A 23,102-nucleotide genomic window follows, 5' to 3' on the forward strand; every position below is an offset into this window, starting at 1 on the left:
AAAAACCAGAATTCTGTGCAACCTGAGATAACTATTTGATTCTTTGGTAATATTCCTTTTAGTTTGTTTCTATGCATATATATATATATATACATACACATATGTATATATGTATACACACACACACACACACACACACTTGGAATTTATCTATGCAGGCTCTTTGGTTAAATAATTTTCTGAATGTGTTTTATACCATGAGCATTTTCCTATGTCTTTAAATTATATTCCACAACATTTTGTTTTAATGATTTCATTCTCTTCTAGCAATGTGTATAATATTATATATTTGGTCACTCACATATTGATGGTATTTAGAATAGTACCAATATTTTATTTTTATAAGTTATGCTGACATCAACATGCTTGTACATGAATTTCTAAGCAGATCTAAAATGATTTCCTTAGGATAAATTTCAGAAGAAATATAAAATATTTTAGGGCTTTTAATATGTGTATTGACAAATTACTTCCAAGAACCATTATATCAATTTTAATTCTATTGTATTCCAGATAGCAATATATGGTAACCACACCCTTGCCAATGCAGAGTACAGTTTTTTTTTAAGCTTTCTTAATTTGATAAGTAAAAAGAATTATAATTTTCACATCAAATTCTCTATACTTCCTCTGAGGTAACAAATTTATCAGGAAAGAATTGTGGAGTCTTTTAACTACTATTTTATACATAGGTATATTGCTTGACTTTTTAAATACTTTGTATAAAACATACTGTATATGTCATTAAAAATTAATAACAGCCTTCCATTGCTATTATTTGGTTAATAAGATTAAAATATTACCCTATCTACTGGCCTTTCCTATCTACTTCCTTAATAATTACTTTTTGTATCCTATGCACAACTTTCATATTGTGGTATTTGTCTCATTTACTGATATCCAAAATTTCTTTACGTATTAAAGGCATTGCTTAAATGTTCCCTTATATAGGGTGTCTTCTGTGACCTTCCTAGTGGCCCCTTATTCCTGTATTAGGGGGACTAAGGGAGAAAGGGGTAGGGGAAGGAAAAGGATAGGTTTGACGGAGGGTGAGTGACACAGGGGCACACATGTAACCCCAAGTGTCAACATGTAGCCCCAAAGCTACACAGACACATGAATGACAGAGAAATTAATTTTAATCTCCTGGAAATACTTTCTAATCCAAATAATCTCATCTTTTAACTGTATAAAGTGAAAATGTGAACCTTAAATTGCTTCATAACCAGTTTTAATTATTTTCAATATTTTTTAAAATAAGGATTTTTACATTACAGAACTGAACAAAGAAGGGGGGTACTAATGATGTTTCCTTGAACATTACCTAATTTTCAGTCCCTTCTTCCCTTGCACTCGCGTGTACAAGTAATAGATAATCTATTTCTATTGAAGTACTCCATGTTGTAGCATGAAAAGCACAATTGGAATCAAAACTCATCTAGTTCAATGATTGCACATGCAAGAAATATGGTCATATGTTCATCGTCTCCATCCATCCAATGGACAGACTACAGAATCAGGCCACAGATGTTTTCCCGCAGCAGGCAAACGCTTCATCTACAGTCACAGTGACAATATACAGATGACATTCTCCTCTGTTAAACTGTGTGGGGTAGGGGGGGGGAGCAGTGGGTAGAATTATAGCATCTGTTTGTTTTTCAATGAGAATTGTCTTTGCAATACTTAAATCTTTCTGATATCTACGAAGGCTACTAAATAAACATTTTGCATTTGAATGCAATGCTTAGCCTCTGAACAAGTTTATGCAACCATCAATTAAAGACTTGTCCTAAAGGATCCTAGGTTTGTATCTATACTGTTCAAAGTTAGGTTATTAGAGGGAGAGGCAATCAAAGAAATGTGTGTTTCTTAAAAGGACTGAACTCATTCCACTTTGTTGAGGAAAAAAAGAAACCACATTTAGTTAAGACTGAATTTGAAATTTTGAGCATCTCAATGACTGCCAACTCATTAACTCCCTCTGTCTTTTTTGTCGTTGTTGTTCCAAATTATAAGAGCTATGGTATGCCTCCGAACCAAGAATGTCAAAGATGAAATAAAAATATTTAGGAACATATTAAAGATCTTCCCTCAAATTAGCAACTTGATCCTGAAAAGGGCATTGAAATATATACTTTGGCAAAAGTAAACTTAAATAAAATCTATTCTCATTTTCACGGAATTAAAAATCAGTACAGATTACAGTTAAATTTTTTCTATTTTAAAACTTCTTAGTCTAAAAATAACATTTGTGAACCAGATGTCTAACACTGGAGAGATAAATCTACTTTTACAGGAGTATACATATGGGCACAAAGAGTGAAGGAGGAAAATATTTTTCATAACATTATTTCTCACATTTCAAAGGGAAACCTAAAAAAAAAAAGAGTTATTTTTGAATATAAAATTCTATGCTTATTATCATAAGAGAGAGATCAGCAAAAAGGGAAAAATAAGAAAAAAATATTTTCAAGGTATGATCTGAATGAAAACAAAGAATATATTTGATCTGGGCCCCCCTCAGAATAACTGATAATCCTCTCTATGCTCCCTCTTTGGTCCCTAATATATGCTGTGTAATATAGTAATTAACTTTCTTAAATAATTTCATTTCTTATCTCAAAAATAATATATATCTTGGCCCTCCCTGGTGGCGCAGCGGGTTAAAGCACAGCACTGAGAATCTGAAGCCACTTCCGCATGAGTTCGATTCCCGCCTGCCGCCTGCCCCGGAGGAGACCACATGGCGAGCCAGACCTCTCCTGACCCGCCCGCTGCTCCCCTCAGCAGTGTACTTCGTCGATCTGCCTGCTCTGCTCCCCACTCTGTCTCTGGTGAAGCCTCTCACCGCCCCTGAGCCTCTGGCCTGTACCCCAGTTCTGTATGAATAAATAAATAAATCTTTAAAAAAAAATAATATATATCCAATATAAAAACTTAGGAAAACATAAAAATATGTTTAAAAACCAGAATTCTGTGCAACCTGAGATAACTATTTGATTCTTTGGTAATATTCCTTTTAGTTTGTTTCTATGCATATATATATATATATACATACACATATGTATATATGTATACACACACACACACACACACACACTTGGAATTTATCTATGCAGGCTCTTTGGTTAAATAATTTTCTGAATGTGTTTTATACCATGAGCATTTTCCTATGTCTTTAAATTATATTCCACAACATTTTGTTTTAATGATTTCATTCTCTTCTAGCAATGTGTATAATATTATATATTTGGTCACTCACATATTGATGGTATTTAGAATAGTACCAATATTTTATTTTTATAAGTTATGCTGACATCAACATGCTTGTACATGAATTTCTAAGCAGATCTAAAATGATTTCCTTAGGATAAATTTCAGAAGAAATATAAAATATTTTAGGGCTTTTAATATGTGTATTGACAAATTACTTCCAAGAACCATTATATCAATTTTAATTCTATTGTATTCCAGATAGCAATATATGGTAACCACACCCTTGCCAATGCAGAGTACAGTTTTTTTTTAAGCTTTCTTAATTTGATAAGTAAAAAGAATTATAATTTTCACATCAAATTCTCTATACTTCCTCTGAGGTAACAAATTTATCAGGAAAGAATTGTGGAGTCTTTTAACTACTATTTTATACATAGGTATATTGCTTGACTTTTTAAATACTTTGTATAAAACATACTGTATATGTCATTAAAAATTAATAACAGCCTTCCATTGCTATTATTTGGTTAATAAGATTAAAATATTACCCTATCTACTGGCCTTTCCTATCTACTTCCTTAATAATTACTTTTTGTATCCTATGCACAACTTTCATATTGTGGTATTTGTCTCATTTACTGATATCCAAAATTTCTTTACGTATTAAAGGCATTCTTAAATGTTCCCTTATATAGGGTGTCTTCTGTGACCTTCCTAGTGGCCCCTTATTCCTGACAGAACATGTATGATTTACCATGCTCCTTTTTTCCCCCATTGGCCTAACATATACTTTTTTACTATGTGTTTTATATATTTATAAAAGTATAAATTCAGTGAAAACAAGGACATTGTTTAGTTCACTGCTGTATCCCCAGCACATTGAATAATGACTAACACATAGTATACACTCAGTAAATATTTGTACAATTAATAAAGATAATTTTCTGCTATATAAATTTAACTTACATTCCCAGCTATTAAGTTTTTTTTTAGTTTAGCTTATAATTTTTTAGCAGACACACGTTTTTAAATTTTACACAGTTGCTGATATTTTCTTTTTTCCTGTCCATTGCTTTTATTTTATCTGAAATATTTTATAATTTCAATATTAGATATTTATTATGTCATTTCATAACTTTGTTATTTGTTTTTTCACCTTAAAGTTTTAACTAACCTATGTGGAATTTATTTTCTCATAAAGTAGGAAACAAAGTGATATGATTTTACATTGTTAACCACTTAGAGAATAATACTTACTTCTCCCATTGATTTTTCAAATATTTTTTTACTGTTCATCTTGTCTTCTAGGTAATTACATAAGCTATGAGGGTAGGTAGCAGTTATACTTTCTGATATCCCTAAGTGCTGGGTACAGGTGAGTGAGTAAAATATAATCAGCAAATATTTGGGAGATGGATAAATCAATGAATGTTTTCAAGACAAAATATTGTTTAAAAGAGCCTAACTACTAAACAATAAGTCCATTCACTAAAGTTTAGCAGCAAATCATGATTAAGGGCTAGGCTTTACCTAAAATAAGTGAGTATCTTTAAAGAGGAGGGCAAAATAACCGCTATGAGAACGATAGAAACTCATCAGTAATGACGCATACTTGATAACACCAGTAACTGTGCAAAAGGAAATGTACAGAATTGACCCCTCCCTCAAAGAGACTTTCAAAAAGAGTCTTTAGGGAACGTAAAAGTAAAACTGAGTTTTGAAAGGGGTCCCAAGCTAACCATCCCTTCTCCTGAAATAGCAGTTTACTCCCTGAAAGAAATAGATTGCTTTGTTACAGACAGTGCCCCAAATCCTACTGAATGTAATCCGCCAACCTCCAACATGCACCGAGTTTAATAATTTTGGAATCAAATCTACTTTCAAAGAAATTCTAACTCATTTTTGGCTCTCAAGCAAAATCCCAAGTGCCCCGTATATATTGTTTCTGTAGAGCTTCAGTTAGCCTCCTGTGGCCTGAAATTAAAAATCACAACAAAAATACATTTTTATTGAATTCTGGCTCTTTGCTGATTATCTATAGCAAACAGCAAAATGAGCAAAGCCATGGTGAACTGCCTCTCGTGCCAACAAGTGCCACAAAGAGAATGACAATCAGTGAAATATATTGTTAAGCATGAATAGCTAAAATATTTATCTCTGTTGCAAGGTATTAAAATGAGGAAACTTTCAAAGTGGAAGCTTCAAGCAATTGCATTAGAAGTTGCATAATTTGGTTAGACTGACCTTAGAATGGAATAAAAAGCTGCTTATTTCCATAATGCTGGCCTTCAACGGTATGAAAGGTTAGATAATTTATCATGATATACAAAACAGTTCTCTAGGATACCTACTTTATAAAGGAGATATTGGTGACTTGCAGCTCTGAATTTTTAGGTAGTGTGATAATCAACATAATTTATATTTAAGTGAATTTGTGTTCTTCTGAAAGATTTAGCATGCCCGGCAAAGAAAAGTGCATCTCCTACTCATCCCTCAGACAAGAACAGACCAAAGGAAGCAAGGTTACTGTACTCACTGGTGCCTGTTTGAAGGAACTCGGGGACCTATTTGAATGGGCTGGCTACTGAGATCGACACAAACACTCACAGCTCAGAGTACACATGAATTATGCTGACCGCATGTACAAACTGAAGAGCTGTACAGGTTATGTTCTCTGTAGTAGCTAAGTCCCTCACCATCAGTACCACCTAAGAGTTGCCACTGTTGCCACTGCCATTGTATGAACTCAAACCAAGCACAGTCAGCTATATGAAACCTTTCAAACCAATGCTGCAAAATTCGCAGAATTACACTCAAAGTTGGAAGAAAACTTGGAGATCCCCTGATCCAATGTCCTCACATAATTGTTCCAGCATTGGTAGTTTGGCCCATGTTTGGATTTTTCAGTCCAGCCTTCTGAATAACAATACGTTTAGAAAAACTATAGCTTCTCATTCATGAGATTTTGAATTCTTTTCCCTTTATGTTGCTGGTGACCTCCTCCCCTACCTGAGAGTCACAGACTCCTAGATCACCATCCTTGGGGATACAGTGACTTGAGGTCCCTCTTGCATTATCAATCACTGTCGTAATGGAAGTTGGCAGGCTCAAACAATGAGTATTACAGGTGTGCCAGGCAAAAAAAAAGTGCGTCTCCTATTCATCTCTCGAACATGAACAGACCCAAGGAGGCAAGGTTTGTGTACTCACTGGTGTTTTGATGCTATGCCTCTACATGTGACTCCGTGCGTAGTCTTTGCAATTCCTGCTTTTTCTCTACCTTCCTCGATCTCTGCTTGAAGGCACCGGATGAGCAGATGTACAAAGATTCAGCCACCAAGGACCCTTCCAGCAACGCCCAGGGCCATACCATTTCATGAGATTTTGTTCTCTCAGGTCACTACACAATGTAGAGTTTATGCAAAGGCTTTTTAACTCCAGTTCCATTTCAGGCATTTCCTTATTGTATTTCTTACTGCAATAAAGCATATGGCTTTTTTTCCATTTCTAACATAGAGGGAAAATTACAAAGAGTGACCTAGAGGTATAAGGATACACATCCCATTAGAAAGCTCGCCAGTCATACAGAAAATTGTTGTTTCACATATAGCATTTAAGATTTGTTTCTAAAGAGCCGTAACTATCATAAATTGTTTTGCAATTAAAAATCAGGCAAAATTCCACTATGAAAAAGCCATTATTTAATACTAATGCCATCATGTTCTCTCCCCTAAGCTCTTAAGAACAAATGTTGCCATTAGCATATTTCATCATTCAAAAGTCCATACTTGAGAAAATGGAAGGGCACTAATTAAAGAAATGACCAGTACAGCAAGAACACAGTCAATGCCAGTCATCTGAGTGCAGTTTGCTGGTATCCTCCCCATGGACTTTGTGCCTTACAGCCCAGAAGAGAGAATCGGTCTTCCAGTAAGTCATTCAACATCACCTGCAGCCTCTGCCTCTGCTCATCCCTGTATTTCCAGATTCCTGCCTCCCTCAAGCATGACAAGTTGCAAATATGAATGCTAGATCACAGACATCTTTATTGTTAAAAAGAAAAAGTTGTTTAAAGGTTAAATCTCTCCCTGTGAATGCAGTATGATCTGGTCTTTCTCCTCATACATCTTAGACAAGATTCAGTTATATACAAACTACCTATACACATGGGCAGCCCAAGCCAGATGTCCTCAGTTCAACCGAATGAAAGAGGGAGAGGAGGGCTTGAGACAGAATTATCCCCAAGAGATAAACAAAGATAAACCTCAGTGAAGAATTTGTCAGGAATCACAGGTCCCTATAAAGTTTTCTTAAGCTGGGTTTTATGCACAGTAACGATTATTTGGCTACAGAATTCTGAACTGAAAATAGTCCCCTGAAGATCTAGGTATCCCTGGGCTATATCAAATTTGGGTACTCTGGCCTCACATTTGAGGGATCAAAAGGTGCTGTGACTATGTTTATAAGCATTTCCTCAGGGAGTCAACTGCTAGAGTATCAAAGGTAGGGAGAAGTCTCTGAGGACCTCAACCCTAAGACCTCCTTAAGACCGGGATAAGGATAACCTCTGGAAAGCTCCATCACCACAGAGGGGGAATAAGTGGGAGAGAAACAAATAAGGTATGTTGTTCTCTCTCTGCCTCTCTCTGTCTCTCTCTCTCTCCCTCTCCCTCTCTTTTTCTCCCCCCCCCTAAAAAAAGAAAAAAAGGAGAGTCTGCCATTTGCATTGAACTTTTCTTCCTGCCAGCTTACACAGGGAATTCATTTTGTTCAGAAAAGCAAACTACACACTCTAAGAAGAAAGAGGTGCCCTTCATGCTCTGGAAATCAGATTTAGGAGCAAAAATAATCCACAAACAGAGGCTGCCAGGGCCAGTGCCGGTGGCAATGAAGGAGAGCAGCTTGCCACAGAACTGCAGCCAGATGGGGCCCAGTGGGAGAAGCAGAACACTGGCCACCCTGGCACTCAGAGACTTAATGGAGCATCCGAAGGCTGCGCACATCGAGGCAGGGCATCTAATGTGAAGAATCACTGGTGCCAGCCCATGAACACTGAGCTCCAGAACACTGGCTTCCTATCCAGCTTGTTTCCCATTTCAGTCCCACATGGTCTGCTCAAAATTCAAGACAGCCTTCCCTGCCTAACACCTGTCTGTCTGTCAATCTGTCTCACTTTCACTCTCATTTTTTCTTTCTGACAAGTCATCATCTCCCTTCTCAAGGGCTGAATTTCAAGGAAGTCTGGGAGAACCCTTTCATTTTCCAAAGTAATTCCCAGGCCCTGCTCAATCCAGGAAACCCTGCTTGACTTGGGGAACTTCTAGAATCTGAGGCAGCAAAATGGGAGCTATGTTTCTGAGGAGCAAGCTCAAGAGGGCACCTGAGCCCTTCATGTTGGGATCTGGTTTCCAGTTCACGGGCTTACAAAGAGTGGAGAGAGAGGACCAGAATGGGAAAGAAGTAGCACTAACCTTTTATATAATTATTTTAAATCTGGAGCAAATACGAAATGTTAACATTTGTTAAATCTAGGTGGTATGCATCTGTATTTTCTGGACTCCATGTATTTTAAATATTACATAATCACGTTTTTTAATTAAGTGAAATTCAACCAGAAAGGTTAAATAGTGAGAATTCAAGGCAATAACGGATTAGTCTACCTCTCAAAGCTTCTAAAAATCTTGCCGATGTGAGGAATCTCACTTTACGCAAACAAGATATGTGAAAATCCAGCCTTAGAAAGGAAATCAGCCAGGAGTTGCTTATTCATATTACACAAGGGCTCTTTCTTTTAGGATAGAATCCACCACGGGGCTTCTATAAATATGGAATGCTACCACAGATCGTTAAAATGGGGTCTAATTTACAAAGCAAATACTTCGCTACATAGCTCTTCAGGAACACAGCTACTGTTCAAAGGTGGCGCCACAGGTATTTCTGTGGAAACCAACCAGCTTTGCTGGATGTGACAGAACACTTGGAGGCTACACCAGAGAAACTGCTGTCAAACAAAATGGAGTCTGGTTTGGTCACACTGTTGTGTGTCTGGCTGAGTCATGTGCCTTGTCTGGAGCGCCACTTTCATGATTCCAGAAAGCAAATACCTGTCCTTTCTGACACCTCTTCCAGAAGTACTGTGAAGCCATATGGACTTAGTCAATATTTGTAAGCAAATGCTGAGTGATAGCAAATGAGATTTGGCCTTGGAAGCCCAAGTTGACACAGCCCTTCTCTTCACAGCTTCAGTACTTTTCCTCCCCATCCCTGAAGGGACTCAGGGAGGTGCTGATACTAACAGTCTGGATACAAGGACTGGAAGCTGAGTGACCCTCACCAGGCAGCCCACACAAAAACCACTGGTAACTACACAACAGTCAAAGAGGAAATGTAACTTGAAGAGCATTTCTCTCTACAAACAACTGATCCTCTGGGACTTTCACTTCGAGCCTCTCAATTGTTCGAAGTAAATGAGGCTCCCATTAAAGATCAGCCAGTCACACATCAAGAAATCAAGCCTCCTCTCAGTGGGGGAAAATGGCAGCTCCAGAGCCTGCCTCCCGCCTCTCACACACAGGCCTCTTGTACTAATGGCTTCATTTCCCCACATCTGAGACTCTAGATCCAGCCAAGCTTGGACTCCCCTAAGCCCTGCGAGCTAAGACACACATGCAGAGGGGTCAACATCAGAAACTCCAAGCAGACGCCTCACATACACTGCAGTGAAATAATTGAAAGACTCCAGCTTTGCCAGGAGGTGACTTCATCCTCTTTTAGTCCTCTAATTCCTAACAAGCATCCCCCAACGTCCTAACTCCAGCCTCCGGGCAAAGTATACCAAACCACAGCCCACTGAGGAGGGAGGGAGGAAGAGTTCTGCAGTGCCTCCCACCTTATAAATCTGACAGACAGAGAAAAGTCAAGTGAAGTCACCCAGACCTCAAACAAGTGGTCTCTGATAAGAGGAATTCCAAAGCCTCAGAGCCCTCTATGGAAAATGGCCTGCCTCCCATCCCCAGGGAAGAGAAATCTCAGGATCATTAGCAAGCACTCTGGCTGAGCTCAACTTTAGTGAAGGTGTATAGGGAGAGAGGTGATCTCTAAGGTAACCAGTTAATTGCCAATAAGGAATGATAATAATAAATTAGCAAATAATAATGTAAACTCACTCAGTTCTGTGGCAGTTGCATGGAGACGACAGAGGAACAGTTTATTCTGGAACACATCTTGCAAGACTATCCCCGCTGGGGAACAAGCCGCCTGGGCTAGTTGTTTAAAGGACCAATAAGATACAGTGTTGGCAATAGGTGACCTTAGCCTGTCTGCTAGTGGAAGCGGAGACTTTGATTTGTCGAAGCAGGCTTGTGAAGATGGGGCTGAGCTGTTTTTCCTCTGCTTCCTTCTGCAGCCCCGAGGGTTACTTTTGACCCTTAAGGATAAGACTTAGATGGCTCCCAGACCCCTGTCATATGAAAATTAAAGTAAAAGAATGCTTGCAGAAGGGTTTGTTGGTTTGTTTTAATGAAGGTGGTGCTTTGAGTCATGTCCTTGCTATCCAAGCCAGCCTCATCAAACCTATTAATTTTCTAGTGATTACTGAGTCTGACATCTGATAGGGTTTCTGGCTGTTTTTCTGGTTCCTTAGCTCAGAGTTTCACTCAAATCACCACATAAATTCCTAAATTTCAAAGTCTGTTTTAGGGATCAAAGCATGCTGGGCTGTTTCTTTTCATTTGCCTTCAAAGCCTAACTGATTTTTTTTTTTTTTTAGTTTTGTTAGTTGCACTAAGATAGCACTGCACTGAGACTTTGCACAAGGTAACTGGAAGAAGCGTCCAGTTGGGTCTCCCTCATTCTGCAAACTCTTGCTCTGGCACTAAGCTTCTACTTGTGAAAATTGTAAGTGACTGGGGCAGCTTGCATGTGCCCTTAGGACATCTCCTATCAAAGACACTACAGTTTGCCAGCTAAAGGTAGAAAAATAAAAACAACTCAACACTGTTTGAAGCCAACATGTAAATCCGTATGCACCTAAGACTAAAATTCTGGAAGTACTTGTCCACCCTCATTTTCTTAGTGTTGTCGTCTCGAAACATTCAGTATTCACAATTTTTAAAATGCTGTCAAAGAAACTGGTTGTTTGGGTCATTTCACCCCTCCTGAATGCAGGAAGCGTTTCTACTCAAGTTTCCATACCCAGTAAAAGAATTCAGCTACGTTTTCTTCCTCCAGTAATGACCATGGCCTGAGTGTAAAAGGAGGATGCAAAAAGTGGCGTCCTCTACTTTCTGCAAATGTGTGCACAAAACCACAAATCCATGTAGCCTGTTACCTCATCAACATCACAGGACAGGTAAATGGTGACACACAAGTCTAGAAGGGTTGATCACATAATACAAAAGCCCAAGTTACCAAGTTATTCTCAAGACCAGAGCTCCACTCCCTTCCGCTTAACTACCTGCCTGTATTTAAAGCACATTCCCTTTAGTATCCAGGGAAAACAAAACTCAGATGTGGCTAGGAGGTAGCAGTTACTCTCAGTCAGTGCCAAACCCTAAGGCCCATAGGTAAAATCTATACATAAATGATGGCAGGGCTGGCATGAAAGGAGTCACAAACATAGAAAAGGAATACCCGAGGTGAGAAATCTCTCTTAAATTGCCTACCAGGGACATCATGTCAGCTTAGTTCCCCAACTGGAAAGTGAATTCTAAAGGCCGAACCCATACCTTATACTTATTTGGAATCCTGCTCGTGGTGGTTACACCTGAGTAACCGAGAGGATACTCAAGTAATGCTTACTGATTAGATCGAACGCAGTGACAAGAGATTCCTAAGTGTGATGGAAGAAGTGAGGGAGCTTCTTCTCATGCCTCTATTTTGCCACTGTAAGTCCTGCTTTGTGACTGCAGGTAATGAAAGGAGTGGTTTGTCACGATGTCACCGAGCAGAGAAATCCTACTGTGTTAGTGACCTTTAGGCCCAATATAAAGAGTAAGAAGGTAACATATGCTCAAAAATGAGCTGTTATCCTGAACTGAAATGACCTGTTTCCTTTTCTGTCTCCTTGTAAACTCCCTGGGTCAAAGATCAAGTGTTCCATTTTTGTATCCCTGGCTGTTAGTTCTAAGTTCTGTACACATTCAAAGTGTGTGATAAAGGCTTGTGGACAAAGTTAATGAACAGATACAAATGGTGTTATACATAAAATAATAAATATGAAAGTGACATGATGAGGTAAAACAGAAATTTCTATAGTCTTATAGTCACCTCATCACAGCCCTTATCACTTTGCTGTAATTGCGTTAACAATGCTCTCTTGAATCAACTGATTAATGAATGAGTGTGGAAAATATAAAGAAACAGAGCAAGCTACTACTCTCCTAGAAATGAGAAAGTCCCACTGAGCCCTACAGAGGCACTCCATATTTCAAATCACCTGTCTGCTTGTCTCTACATTAGAATATGCATCCCTTAAGATCAGAGACTTTTTCTTTTCTATAACACCCATAGCAGAGCCTTACAAGGAGTAGACACTCAACAAATATTAGTTGCATCAATCATTTCTGCTCTTCTATAGACTCCACCATACCTGAGCATTCAATCTAGTCCACATTCAAGGGCCTCTGTTATGTGAAGGAAAGTAAAAGTGTCATTTTCCCCATGCAAAACTTCATAGCAGATGCAGGTTAAATGCCCTGATTCATGCCCCACTGTGAATGAGCCTCTCCCCTTTGTGAATGGGTTTGTCAATTGAACTCTCCAGCACTGCTTATTGAAAATACACACTTCACCTCTATGTGTCTAGTACACATTATCTTGACCCTGACTAGCTCTAAACACTAGGTCTAGACACTAGATCTGTGTGACTTTGTTAAATAAGAAGAGCATCCTGCTTTGTGAGTCAAAGATAGAATCAGAATTCAGACTTCCACTGGCTTTTCTAAATATTTGAAGCAGTACTTTGTTTCATTGTTCTCATAAGCAAATCTCAGACAAAACACCAATATCTTAGGTAAGCCATGAACTTATAACCATATGCCTCCTGTCCCCCCACCTTGAGTATCTCGTAGAAACCAAGGGTCGTGTTTCTCTAGTGCTGTGGATCTGCTGCATACAGAATCACTAAGTCTGGTGTTGTTGAGTCTCAGCCCTACCACTACGAAGGCCCACTGCAGCACGAGTTCCATCCCTGATGGAAGCTGGGAGCTGACCCACATGGTGCAGCTGACCTCTCCTGTCTCCCCTGTTGCTCCCCTCAGCAGTCTATTTCAGTCGACTGCCTTTCTGCTCCCCACTCTGTCACTGGTGAATCCTCTAACCCCACTGCACCTCTGGCCTGCACCCCATTTCTTGTATGCAAAAATTAATGAATAAAATATTAAAAAAAAAGAAATGGGGGGGGAAGTGCATGGGACTATGGTGATGGCACACGAGCGACTCGGTGATGGGAAACCCGCGGGGATTACAATTGAGATGGAAAAAAAATGTACAAAATGATGTAAAAATAAACTATTATATTATATAAAAAAAGAAATGTGGTAATTTTATGGGGCCTACACCTGAGAGAAGAAAGCATGCATTGTACAAAAAGGAAGAGTGATTTAAAAATATGTAAGTTAGAAAAGAGAGTCATGGGCACTCCCTGGTGGCACAACAGGTTAGGAAGCAGCACTGCAAGCTAGCTGTAGCCACTTCAGTGTGAGTTCAATCCCCAGCCCTGGAGGTGATCCACATGATGCAGGAGACCTCTCCTGACCTGCCCGCTACTCTTCTCAGCAGTGTACTTCGTCAATCTGCCTGTCCTGCTCCCCATTCTGTCTCTGATGAATCCTCTCGTCACTCCTGCACCTCTGGCCTGTACCCCCAGTTCTGTTTGTATTAATAAATCTTTAAAAAAAACAAAACTAAAGAGAATCACTAAGTCCTCAAGATTAAATCCTTTAGTCCATTACTAATAGCAACAGCAATCCACACCTGAACCCACAAATCTTGGCATCTTTCACCTTCATTGTTTAAATGGCCAAAATGAATACTATAATATATCTTATCTACATAGAAACAGTATAAATTCCTTTTTGGTCGTAAGTGCCTATGGAGACACATTCAAGGGTGCAGGCCATCACAATGGCCACTATCCAATTACTCACTAGCAAAGCGATCTATGATTCTGAAGGTACCCACAGAGCACAAGTTCTACATTTCACAGTGTTGTATTATTTCTTGGAACAACTCTACAAGGCAGATGTGTCCATTTCGTAGATGAGGAAACAGACTCAAAATGGTTCCATAGCTGGGCGTGTCCTGCAGATTCAAAATCATGATCTATTTGATGCCGTGACCTAAGACTAGGTCCACCTCTCCACGGCTTAATTCTCTGGGATCCACATGTAATCCTCCAAGTAGACTATGGTCTAGTCCCTAGTGGCAGTCACTGACATTCATAATTACAACAGAGCTTGCCTAGCACAAGCCTGGATTCTCAATAAATCCTTATTTATAGATTTATGGATTGAAACATAGGTGTTTTGTTGCTGGCCCAACAGCTCTCAGGTTCTTACTAAGGTGCTCTTGTTTAGTCACATTAATTCTGATGAGGATAACTGTCAGCAACAAGGAGACCCAATCAATGCAAGTGGCCCTAAAAACCCTTTGCTCTATAAAATTGATATAAATACTATGAGGCCATTTTATATGCACCATGGCCTAGGTATGTCAGGCTGAATTATTCCTGAGGCAAGAAGGTGTCAACTGAAACAGCACTTCCCACAGAGTTATAGAGTCTTGTGATCTAGTCCTCTCTTTCTGCTCTGCTCTTTGAATCTGAAAAAAGTCCTTTAGCATCTCTGGACCTTTGTTTCAAAATCTACTAAAGGTCAGTCTATCAAGATCCCTGATTGCAATGGCCAAAGATGACAATGCCATGAAGGTACTTTGAATAATGGAGACATGCCTGCCTTGCATGCAGTAATCCCTTTATTGGTGACTTCAAAAAGGGTGTGTGCTTCCAGTGCATCAAATTTTCAGCCAAGAGGGATTTAAGTAATTCACAGAAAAACGAAATCAACTTAAGAACTATAATTGATATATTCTTCCACCTAGCCACCCACTCACCATCATCCACATTATCTAGCACCTCATTACCCTGGAATATTTCAATATTCAGCACACACAGACCACGGGTAGTATTTAAAAAGAAATAATAATACTGCCATTGGAAAACAGTCAGCATTCAAAGGAAATGAAGCTATCTCAAATGCATACTTAATTCCTTAAATTTTCACAGTTACTGACAGTTTCAACCTCATCATTTGTCAAACATCACCACAAGAACTGCCAAGAAACAGCAAAGTGATTTTAAATTTTTTCTTGTTTGCTTCCATTTAACTGACCCATTCCTATTCTTGGCAAAGAAAGGTGATGCCCAAAGCAAAAGTAATGGGTGGCTTTGGGAGGCTAAATCACTCTGGCTCTGGGATGTTGGCCTCCAAACAACCCAGTGTGCCCCCATTGTAGTCACCTGAGCTGGAATAAGGGTTTCACCTCGGGATGGCCACACTCAACAGGTGGAACAAACACATTTTATGCTAGAATGCCATTCAAAGATGGCAACGGCTCCGCTCCCAGGGGCTCCCACTCACAGCACCCACCCCTTCAAAGGTCCTACATGTTGGGTCAGCCTTTACCCCCGGAGAACCACCAGAGCCACCAACCTCTGACTAAGGCATTGGGCCCAGGCAGAGAAACTCTCCCCACCTCAGCCAAGGACCAAGCCCGCACAGAGGCCCATGGTGTCCACCCAGCAAGCAGCTCAGAGAAAGGAGGTTTGGGGGACCTCCCAGAGGCACTTAACAGCACTCACCTCAGGCAGAGGCACACCATTGATGATCAGGTCTGGCTGCTGGGGACCCTGGCTGTTGAAAGAGTGATGATAGATGTGGTTGGCGCTGGTATTGCGGGTGTTCTGGTTTTCCACGTTCAGAAAAGTGCTCTCAGAGCGGCGGCAGCCCAGGGGCAGTGTCTGCTGGTGGTAGTCGAAATAGTTGAGGGACGAGGTCAGGGAGGAGCAACTGACAACGTTCATCTTGTCTGTCTCCTCCACATCCCGGGGCACCAGGCGGATGTCATTCTTACTGATTTTTTTCTTCTTGCTGGATTTCTTTTGATGCCCATAGGAGTACTCAGCGATTCTATGTGACAAAAAAGGCAGCATGTATTGCTAACGCCCTCCCAAACCATGCATTGATTAAAAATCATTAAGCACCCCAGAGGGCTGCACCCCCATCTCAGCTCCAGCTTCTTATTCTGGCGCATTACATCATCTGGTTTCTCCCTGTGCTTTTTAACATGCGGAAAACAAGCTGAGGGCCACAAAGTTTTCATATTTAACAGCAACCTCCCATTTCCTTCTTCCCCTCAAAAAAGTTTCTATACTTTGGATTTGGAATTTCATATTTTGAGTGGTCATTTAGCAAAGGGGGGGAGGATTGGGAAAGTTGAGCCTTTGGGAGAGACAACATGAAAAATGCTCACATCCGGAACTTCCCTGGAAACCAAAGGAATTCCTGGGTGTAGTAAGAAGTAAGTCTTAATTTAACCGGAGATAGTAAAAAAATAAAAAATAAGCCCCACTCCACTTCTTCCAGGTTTGTGCCCTGTAATTAACACCCTCAACCAGCTCGCTCAAGGATGGACCCGATCTGTTCTGGGCTGGGGAAGAGTTCAAACCCTGTCCTTAGACACGTCCTCAGCTCCTTCCCTCCACACCCTCCTTCCCCTGCCCTAGCCCTGCTCCCTCCGACTCCCCACCCCTCTCCCGCCTCTCCTAGGAAAATCTGACAGCCAAACCCATTTGAATGGGGGGAAAATGCCTTTTTACCTCTTTCCCCTTAGGCTCACTTTCTCCTCTGCCTTTTTGTCTTGCTCCTCGCTAATGGGAGAAACCGAGATGCAATGCAGACACTTGCTGTTTTGTCCTTTTATAAAACAGCCGAGGAGACAAGTGATGGTTAAACAATTACTGCAAAGGAATTTAAAGGTTAGTGCATTCAGCATCCTTCTCCATTCAGGTGCACCTACAAGCAGCTGTGCTGCAACTGGAACATAAAGAGCTCAATTTAATTAACACTGACACAGACCCAGCAACGTGCACCAAAGACACCGAGCATTAAGAGACTTGTCAAAAGAAATACATTAAAATGTAGCCAGATTCTCAAAGTCATTTATTACTTTGCACATTATGAATCAGCTTATTGTTTGCAAATTCAATTTCTGGGCAACAATCAGCAACACAATGGGGTTAATAAATAATACAGGTTGATCTTTACAAGGGAAAGAGTGTGACTATATTCTTGCTAGATAAAGCTAATTGTCTCAATACAAAAAGGGAGCCCAATTCAAGCAGCAGTTACAGATCATCTCACAAGTCTCCGAAGTGAATGTGTTTTGAGGAAGAGGAATGTGTTTGAGCAGAAGGACACGAAACCTCTGCTTACCATGGAAAGAAAGCTCTTGAACTTTAGGGTTTTAAGAAGTCTGAGCAGACAGGGAGATGGAATATCTACAGAGGCAAAATTTTCCTCTAGCCCCGGGATCTTCGAGAGCTGAGCAGTTGCGCTCCCCCTTACCCTTTTGCTCTGTGCTCAGGTTGACTTATAGTGAAGGCGAGCTGATGCTACTAGGGCTTGGGAGCACGTAAAACCCCGAGACCCCAGGACTGGGGTTGATTTTCTTCTTTTATCTGTTTACAGAATCAATGGGAAGTTCTAATCATTTTGTTTACTCATGGTGGGTAAGTTTGGCAATGCCCCGTTCAATTATTCAGCTGAGGCATTCACTGTGCAGCTCTTTCTGTATTGACCAATTATTTAATTAAACTGTACTTCATTAATCCCAAACCATCACAGGGAAGAGAACTCTCTACAAAATACACATGTGGGTGAAGTTGGAGAGCACAGAGATTTGCCTTTTTTTTTTTAAATCAACTGCTCTCCTCCCACTTTAATGATCTCCCTGGCAAGCTCTCAGAAAGAGCTCTCACTTGTAGCCATACATCACCAAGAGGTGGCAAAGCCTTCAATATCTTTATTTCAAGCTGATTTCTTTTTCATCGAGGAAAGGGTCTTATGCATTTACTTTATGCTACGGAAATGGCTTAAAGAGAGTCCCCTCTATCATCTCCATATAAATAAAATTTTATAGACCCCACATTTTTCTCTTATAAAAATCGCCACTGGCAGTCATAGGTTTCAAAGGTAAGTGCAATATTAATTTCCATTTCTCCCATCTGAAATGACTTGGTGCTAAAGGAAAGAAAAGTCACGGCCATTTCACTAGTAACAGGATTAAAGCATTTATGAGGCATTGCAGCTGCTCTTTTATGGCACCTGATTGATATTCATGTGTGGTTAGCATTTGTCTACTAACTTGTGTAACGCAGAGAATAGTAAAAGGGAAACAATAATTGCCTGGCTGTTACATATTCAGGGGGGCTCTGATTCACAGAAGTGTGCATTTCAGATGGTGTCAAATACAAATCGGACCTACAGGAACATATTTTGACCGACTGAACATGCAAGCACAGATGGCACAAAAGACACACTGGGTGTGTAGGTGTGTTGAAAGCACACACACACCTTGGTTGGAAATAGTAGCATCATTCATTTTCAGCAAACTAAAGAAACAACTTTTTTGTTCAACCGTTTCGAAGAGACACTGCTGGAAAAAATGACATGTATTAAGCTAAATTGGATCCTAGAAATACTTAGGGAGGGCTTTCAGCAAGACCCTCTAATGCACTTAGCCAGAAATCTTTTAAAACATACATCTCATCCTCGTTTTTACATTTCTTCCCCCTCTCCGCCTACACTCCCCCCTCCCATACCCTGCACACACTACAAGGCAAACTGTAACACAATAGCCCATAGTGACATCCACTGGTAGAGACCAGATTTTAATGCCACAGTAGAGTCCCACATTAGAGGAAAGCACCATCAACTCCAGAAGATGGCTATTTTTACTGAAACATCTGGATGCAAAATACAGTCCCTCAATGGTATGTTTTGTCTCTATCCCATCAACCAACCAGATATTTGAAAACATACAGATGACTGGTAGACTTTCACTTTGCATAGCCAGATGTTTGGGGACTGGATTCCAAACAAGCCAAGAATACACTAAGAAACACTAATCACCTGCTCCTCCCCCTCCCTCCCCACACTCTCTTCTCCCAACTCTGCTCTGTTTTCTCCTCAGACTCCCACTCACAGGTTTTCTTCAGAGTTTTATCTTTCTACAGGACAAGGTAGCTGCCAGTCCTTCCTCTCTTGCAGAACCAGTCCTCAAAAACACTATGCCACCCAAACCAAGTTGTGTTTTAGTGATTCTACGCTCTCTCTCCACTCCCACCCCACCTCCTTCCCTTCTCTTCCTTTCATTTTTTTGTTCTGGTCTAACTTCATGGAGACAGCTGTGCAAATTTTAAAATGATAATTGTTTTCCTGCTCATCATCATTATGTGACAGAATCCATCGGAACAGTAAATGATTGTCTTCCAGCAAATTGTCAGATCAAAAGAATTGATCAACTTGGACTGTCGAACATATATCCCTTTCAAAAAGAAGCGCTGTATGGCTGGTGCATGCATTTAAATAGGAAACAAAAGCACTGCGATTTTTACACAGACACACAGATATACCTTATTCATCCAACAACACAAAGAGGGGAAGAAAGAAAAGTTGGCTCTACCTGCAGTTGTAGGTCCGGATTTCTTTATTGTCTCGCTTGCACTTGATCGCCACGAAGATCATAGTGACAAAGAGGATGCCAGCAATGGAGCCCAGGGCAATAATGAATATCAGGGACAAGTTCACGGAGCCCATTGATTCCTGGGCATCTAGAGCCGGGGACAGGTAGATTAGAACCAGCGCAGAGGCGGAGAGCGATGTCTTGCCATGGTCATGGGCCACCACAATAAGCTCATAGGAAGCCTTAGAACTCTCGCTGAAGGTGCGAGTAGTTCTGACTTCGCCATTGACCTGGTCTATTTCAAAGAAGCCACGGTCACCCTCCGTCATGTCATAAGTGACCCGGCCGTTCTCACCCTCATCATAGTCGTCTGCTTTGACAATAGTAACCAGGTAGCCTATGCCAGAGTTGCGGGGGATGTAGACCTCAGCTGTGCCATTGATCAGGGGTGGGGCAGTGATTACCGGGGTATTGTCATTGACGTCGAGAATGATGACCCGAACTGTGGCATTGCTCTGCAGGGAGGGCAGGCCACCATCCTTGGCTAGCACTTTGAATTCAAAAGCCTTGGTCTGCTCGTGGTTGAAAGATCGCAGCGCATAGATGTCACCCGAGTTGGGGTTGATGGAAACATAGGTGAAGACAGGCATGTCCCGCACCTGCGATGGCACGATCTGGTAGGAGACACTGCCGTTGAGACCTAGGTCCGGGTCTCGAGCTGACACAGACAGCAGATAGGCACCGGGAGTGTTGTTCTCCTGCACAATGACCTGGTAGTAGGGCTTGGAGAAGTGTGGGTGGTTGTCATTCTCATCCGTGATGCGCACGGTAAAGGACTTGGCACTCTGCAGCATGGGCACACCGCCATCGCGGGCCTGGATTGTGAGGTTGTACTGATCGTGTTGCTCACGGTCCAGTCGTCCGTCCACCAGGATAGTGGAGAAGCTCTCATACTCCTGCAGCCGAAAGGGTACATTACCCAGCAGACGGCACTGCACACGACCATTGAGGCCGGAGTCGCGATCTGACACCCGAACCAGTGCAATCACGTAGCCCGGGGGGGCGCTCTCGCTCACCTCCACTAGTTCGCTATTCACGGACAGCAGATTGATGATGGGGGGGTTGTCATTGGTGTCCAGAACGCTGACGGTGACCTTGCAGTGTGCTGGGATGGAGTTGGGCCCGAGGTCCTTGGCCTGCACATCGAGTTCATACACGTGGCCCTCTTCGTAGTCCAGTGCACCGGTAACCGTGACAAGGCCGCTGTGTGGGTCAATCTGGAAAAGTTCACGAGTGCGGTCATTGACATAGCCATAGAAGGAGTAGACCACCTGTCCATTAGTGCCCTCATCTGGATCGCTGGCGTTGAGGCGGATGACGGGTGTGTTGGGAGGCGAGTTCTCAGGCACACTCACTGCATAGGTGGACTCGCCAAACACCGGGTTGTTGTCATTGGAGTCAGTTACTTTGATGCTGAGGCCAACAGTGCCCAGATGCGGAGGGTCACCGCCGTCCAGTGCAGTGATGCGAAAGCTGTAGTGGGACTGCGTTTCTCGGTCCAGGCTCTTCTCCACCACGAGTTCAGCAAAGCGTGAACCGTCACCTCGCGTCTTGATTTCCAGGCCAAACAGTTCGTTAGGCGTGAGCTCGTAGGTCTGCACCCCAAAGCTGCCCGAGTCCGGGTCATAGGCGCTGTCCAAGGGGATGCGTGTACCTGGGCTGGCCGCCTCCGAGATCTCCAGCTCTATCTGTGCCGCAGGGAAGCTTGGAGCGTTGTCGTTCAGATCCTTGATCTCCACCTTAATCACGCAGATCTCCATTGAGCTGGACATGACCTCGAGAGAGATGATGCACTTGGGGCTCTGGCGGCACAGCAGGTCACGGTCGATCTTCTGTTTGGTGACCAGCAAGCCCGAGCTGGGGTTGATGTCCACCAGGTGTGGAGCCGAGTTGGACACCACACGGAAGGCAGAGGCCTGTCGTGGGTCCAGGGCGAAGCCCGCCTCGCGCGCGTCCTTGGCCACGTTGGCTATCACCGTCCCGGCGCGCTGCTCTTCTTCCACCGAGTACTTGAGGTTAATGAGGGCGGCCGCCTGGGTCCACAGTACGGCCAGCAGCAGCAGCACCGGCAGCAGGAGCGACTCCATGGCTGCGCGGGGCTCTGCCTGGCCTCGCCGCTCCACACCCCTCCGAGAACGACGCCGCCGGCGCTCCAGCTTCCCGCCGACTTGGGCCGCCTGTTGCGCGCGCCCCGGGGCCCCGGAGGCCTCGGGAGGAGTCCCGCCCAGGGCGGCCCGGCGGCGCGGGGGCGACACCCGCGCCGGCTCCAATGTTGAGGTTGCGGCAGACTCGGCGGGGGCTCTCTGGGGGCCCGGGGGCTCCGAGGGGCCAACAGAGCGCCGCGCCGCCCCGAGCCCCCTCCCTCCAGCCCGGCTACTCAGTTTTCCTCCTTCAAAGTTAGCCGGGCGCGACTGGCCGCAGCCGCGCAGGGCTGCGAGTCCGACCGCGTCTGTGGGGTCCGGGCGGCGCGCGGCAGAGTCCCAACCGCACTTGAGGCGAAGGGTGGCAGGGCGGCTGGGTCGTAGCCTCTCAGGCGCTGCCCGACCCGCCGCGGTGCGCCAGCCCTGGGGCTGGGACGCGCGTCGCCTGTGCACCTGGCATGCGCAAGGACCTCCCCCCAGCGCTCCGGGCTCACTGCGGAGAGAGGACCCGCCTGGAACGAGCCCTCCCGGGTCCGGGGGGGCCACGCTGGCCTTTTCGTGGCCTGCTGGGGGGAAAGCGGGATCGCTGGCAGGAGTCCGAGTTGATGTCAAGCGCCACAAGCGCCCACGTATCTGGTCGAGCGGGAGGGCTTGTCCCAGGTCCGCGGAGGAAGGGGGAGGGGAAAGAAGCTGCCGAGGCAAAAGCGCGCTCCCTCGCGCTGAGGACCGCTTCAAAAGGCTGGGGGGGGAGGGCGCGTCTGTACCGGATCAGAGACGGGCGCGGAATCCCCCCCCACCGAGCAGCTGGACTGCGGGCGTTTGCGTCTCGGAAATCAAAGTTACCAACGCAGCCCTAGCCTCCACGTCAAGTTTGTGAAAACCGGGCGGTGGAAATCTGTCCAAGAAAACCAAAGTCTTCCCAGCGGCCCGGGGGTGGCGGGG

General features: G+C 43.0%; 1 protein-coding gene across 3 annotated transcripts in view; it reads right to left on the minus strand.

Annotated features, from left to right (window-relative positions):
- The window catches only part of PCDH19 (protocadherin 19), a 101,789-nt gene extending 79,683 nt beyond the window's left edge, over positions 1 to 22,106 (minus strand). For 2 of the 3 annotated variants that reach the window (XM_004685635.1, XM_004685636.2), the window contains exons 1-2: positions 19,960 to 22,106; positions 16,076 to 16,403 (exon numbers count right to left, since the gene is read on the minus strand). In XM_004685635.1, coding sequence (XP_004685692.1) covers positions 16,076 to 16,403; positions 19,960 to 22,106 — 2,475 coding nt within the window. Of the gene's footprint in view, positions 1 to 16,075; positions 16,404 to 17,092; positions 17,234 to 19,959 lie in introns of all 3 variants that reach the window. The other variant, XM_004685634.2, reaches the window with a different exon arrangement.
- Between the last annotated feature and the right edge of the window lie 996 nt (positions 22,107 to 23,102).

Source organism: Condylura cristata, unplaced genomic scaffold (genome assembly GCF_000260355.1).
Source record: "Condylura cristata isolate star-nosed mole 26May11 unplaced genomic scaffold, ConCri1.0 scaffold00019, whole genome shotgun sequence".
NCBI classification, from domain to species: domain Eukaryota; kingdom Metazoa; phylum Chordata; class Mammalia; order Eulipotyphla; family Talpidae; genus Condylura; species Condylura cristata.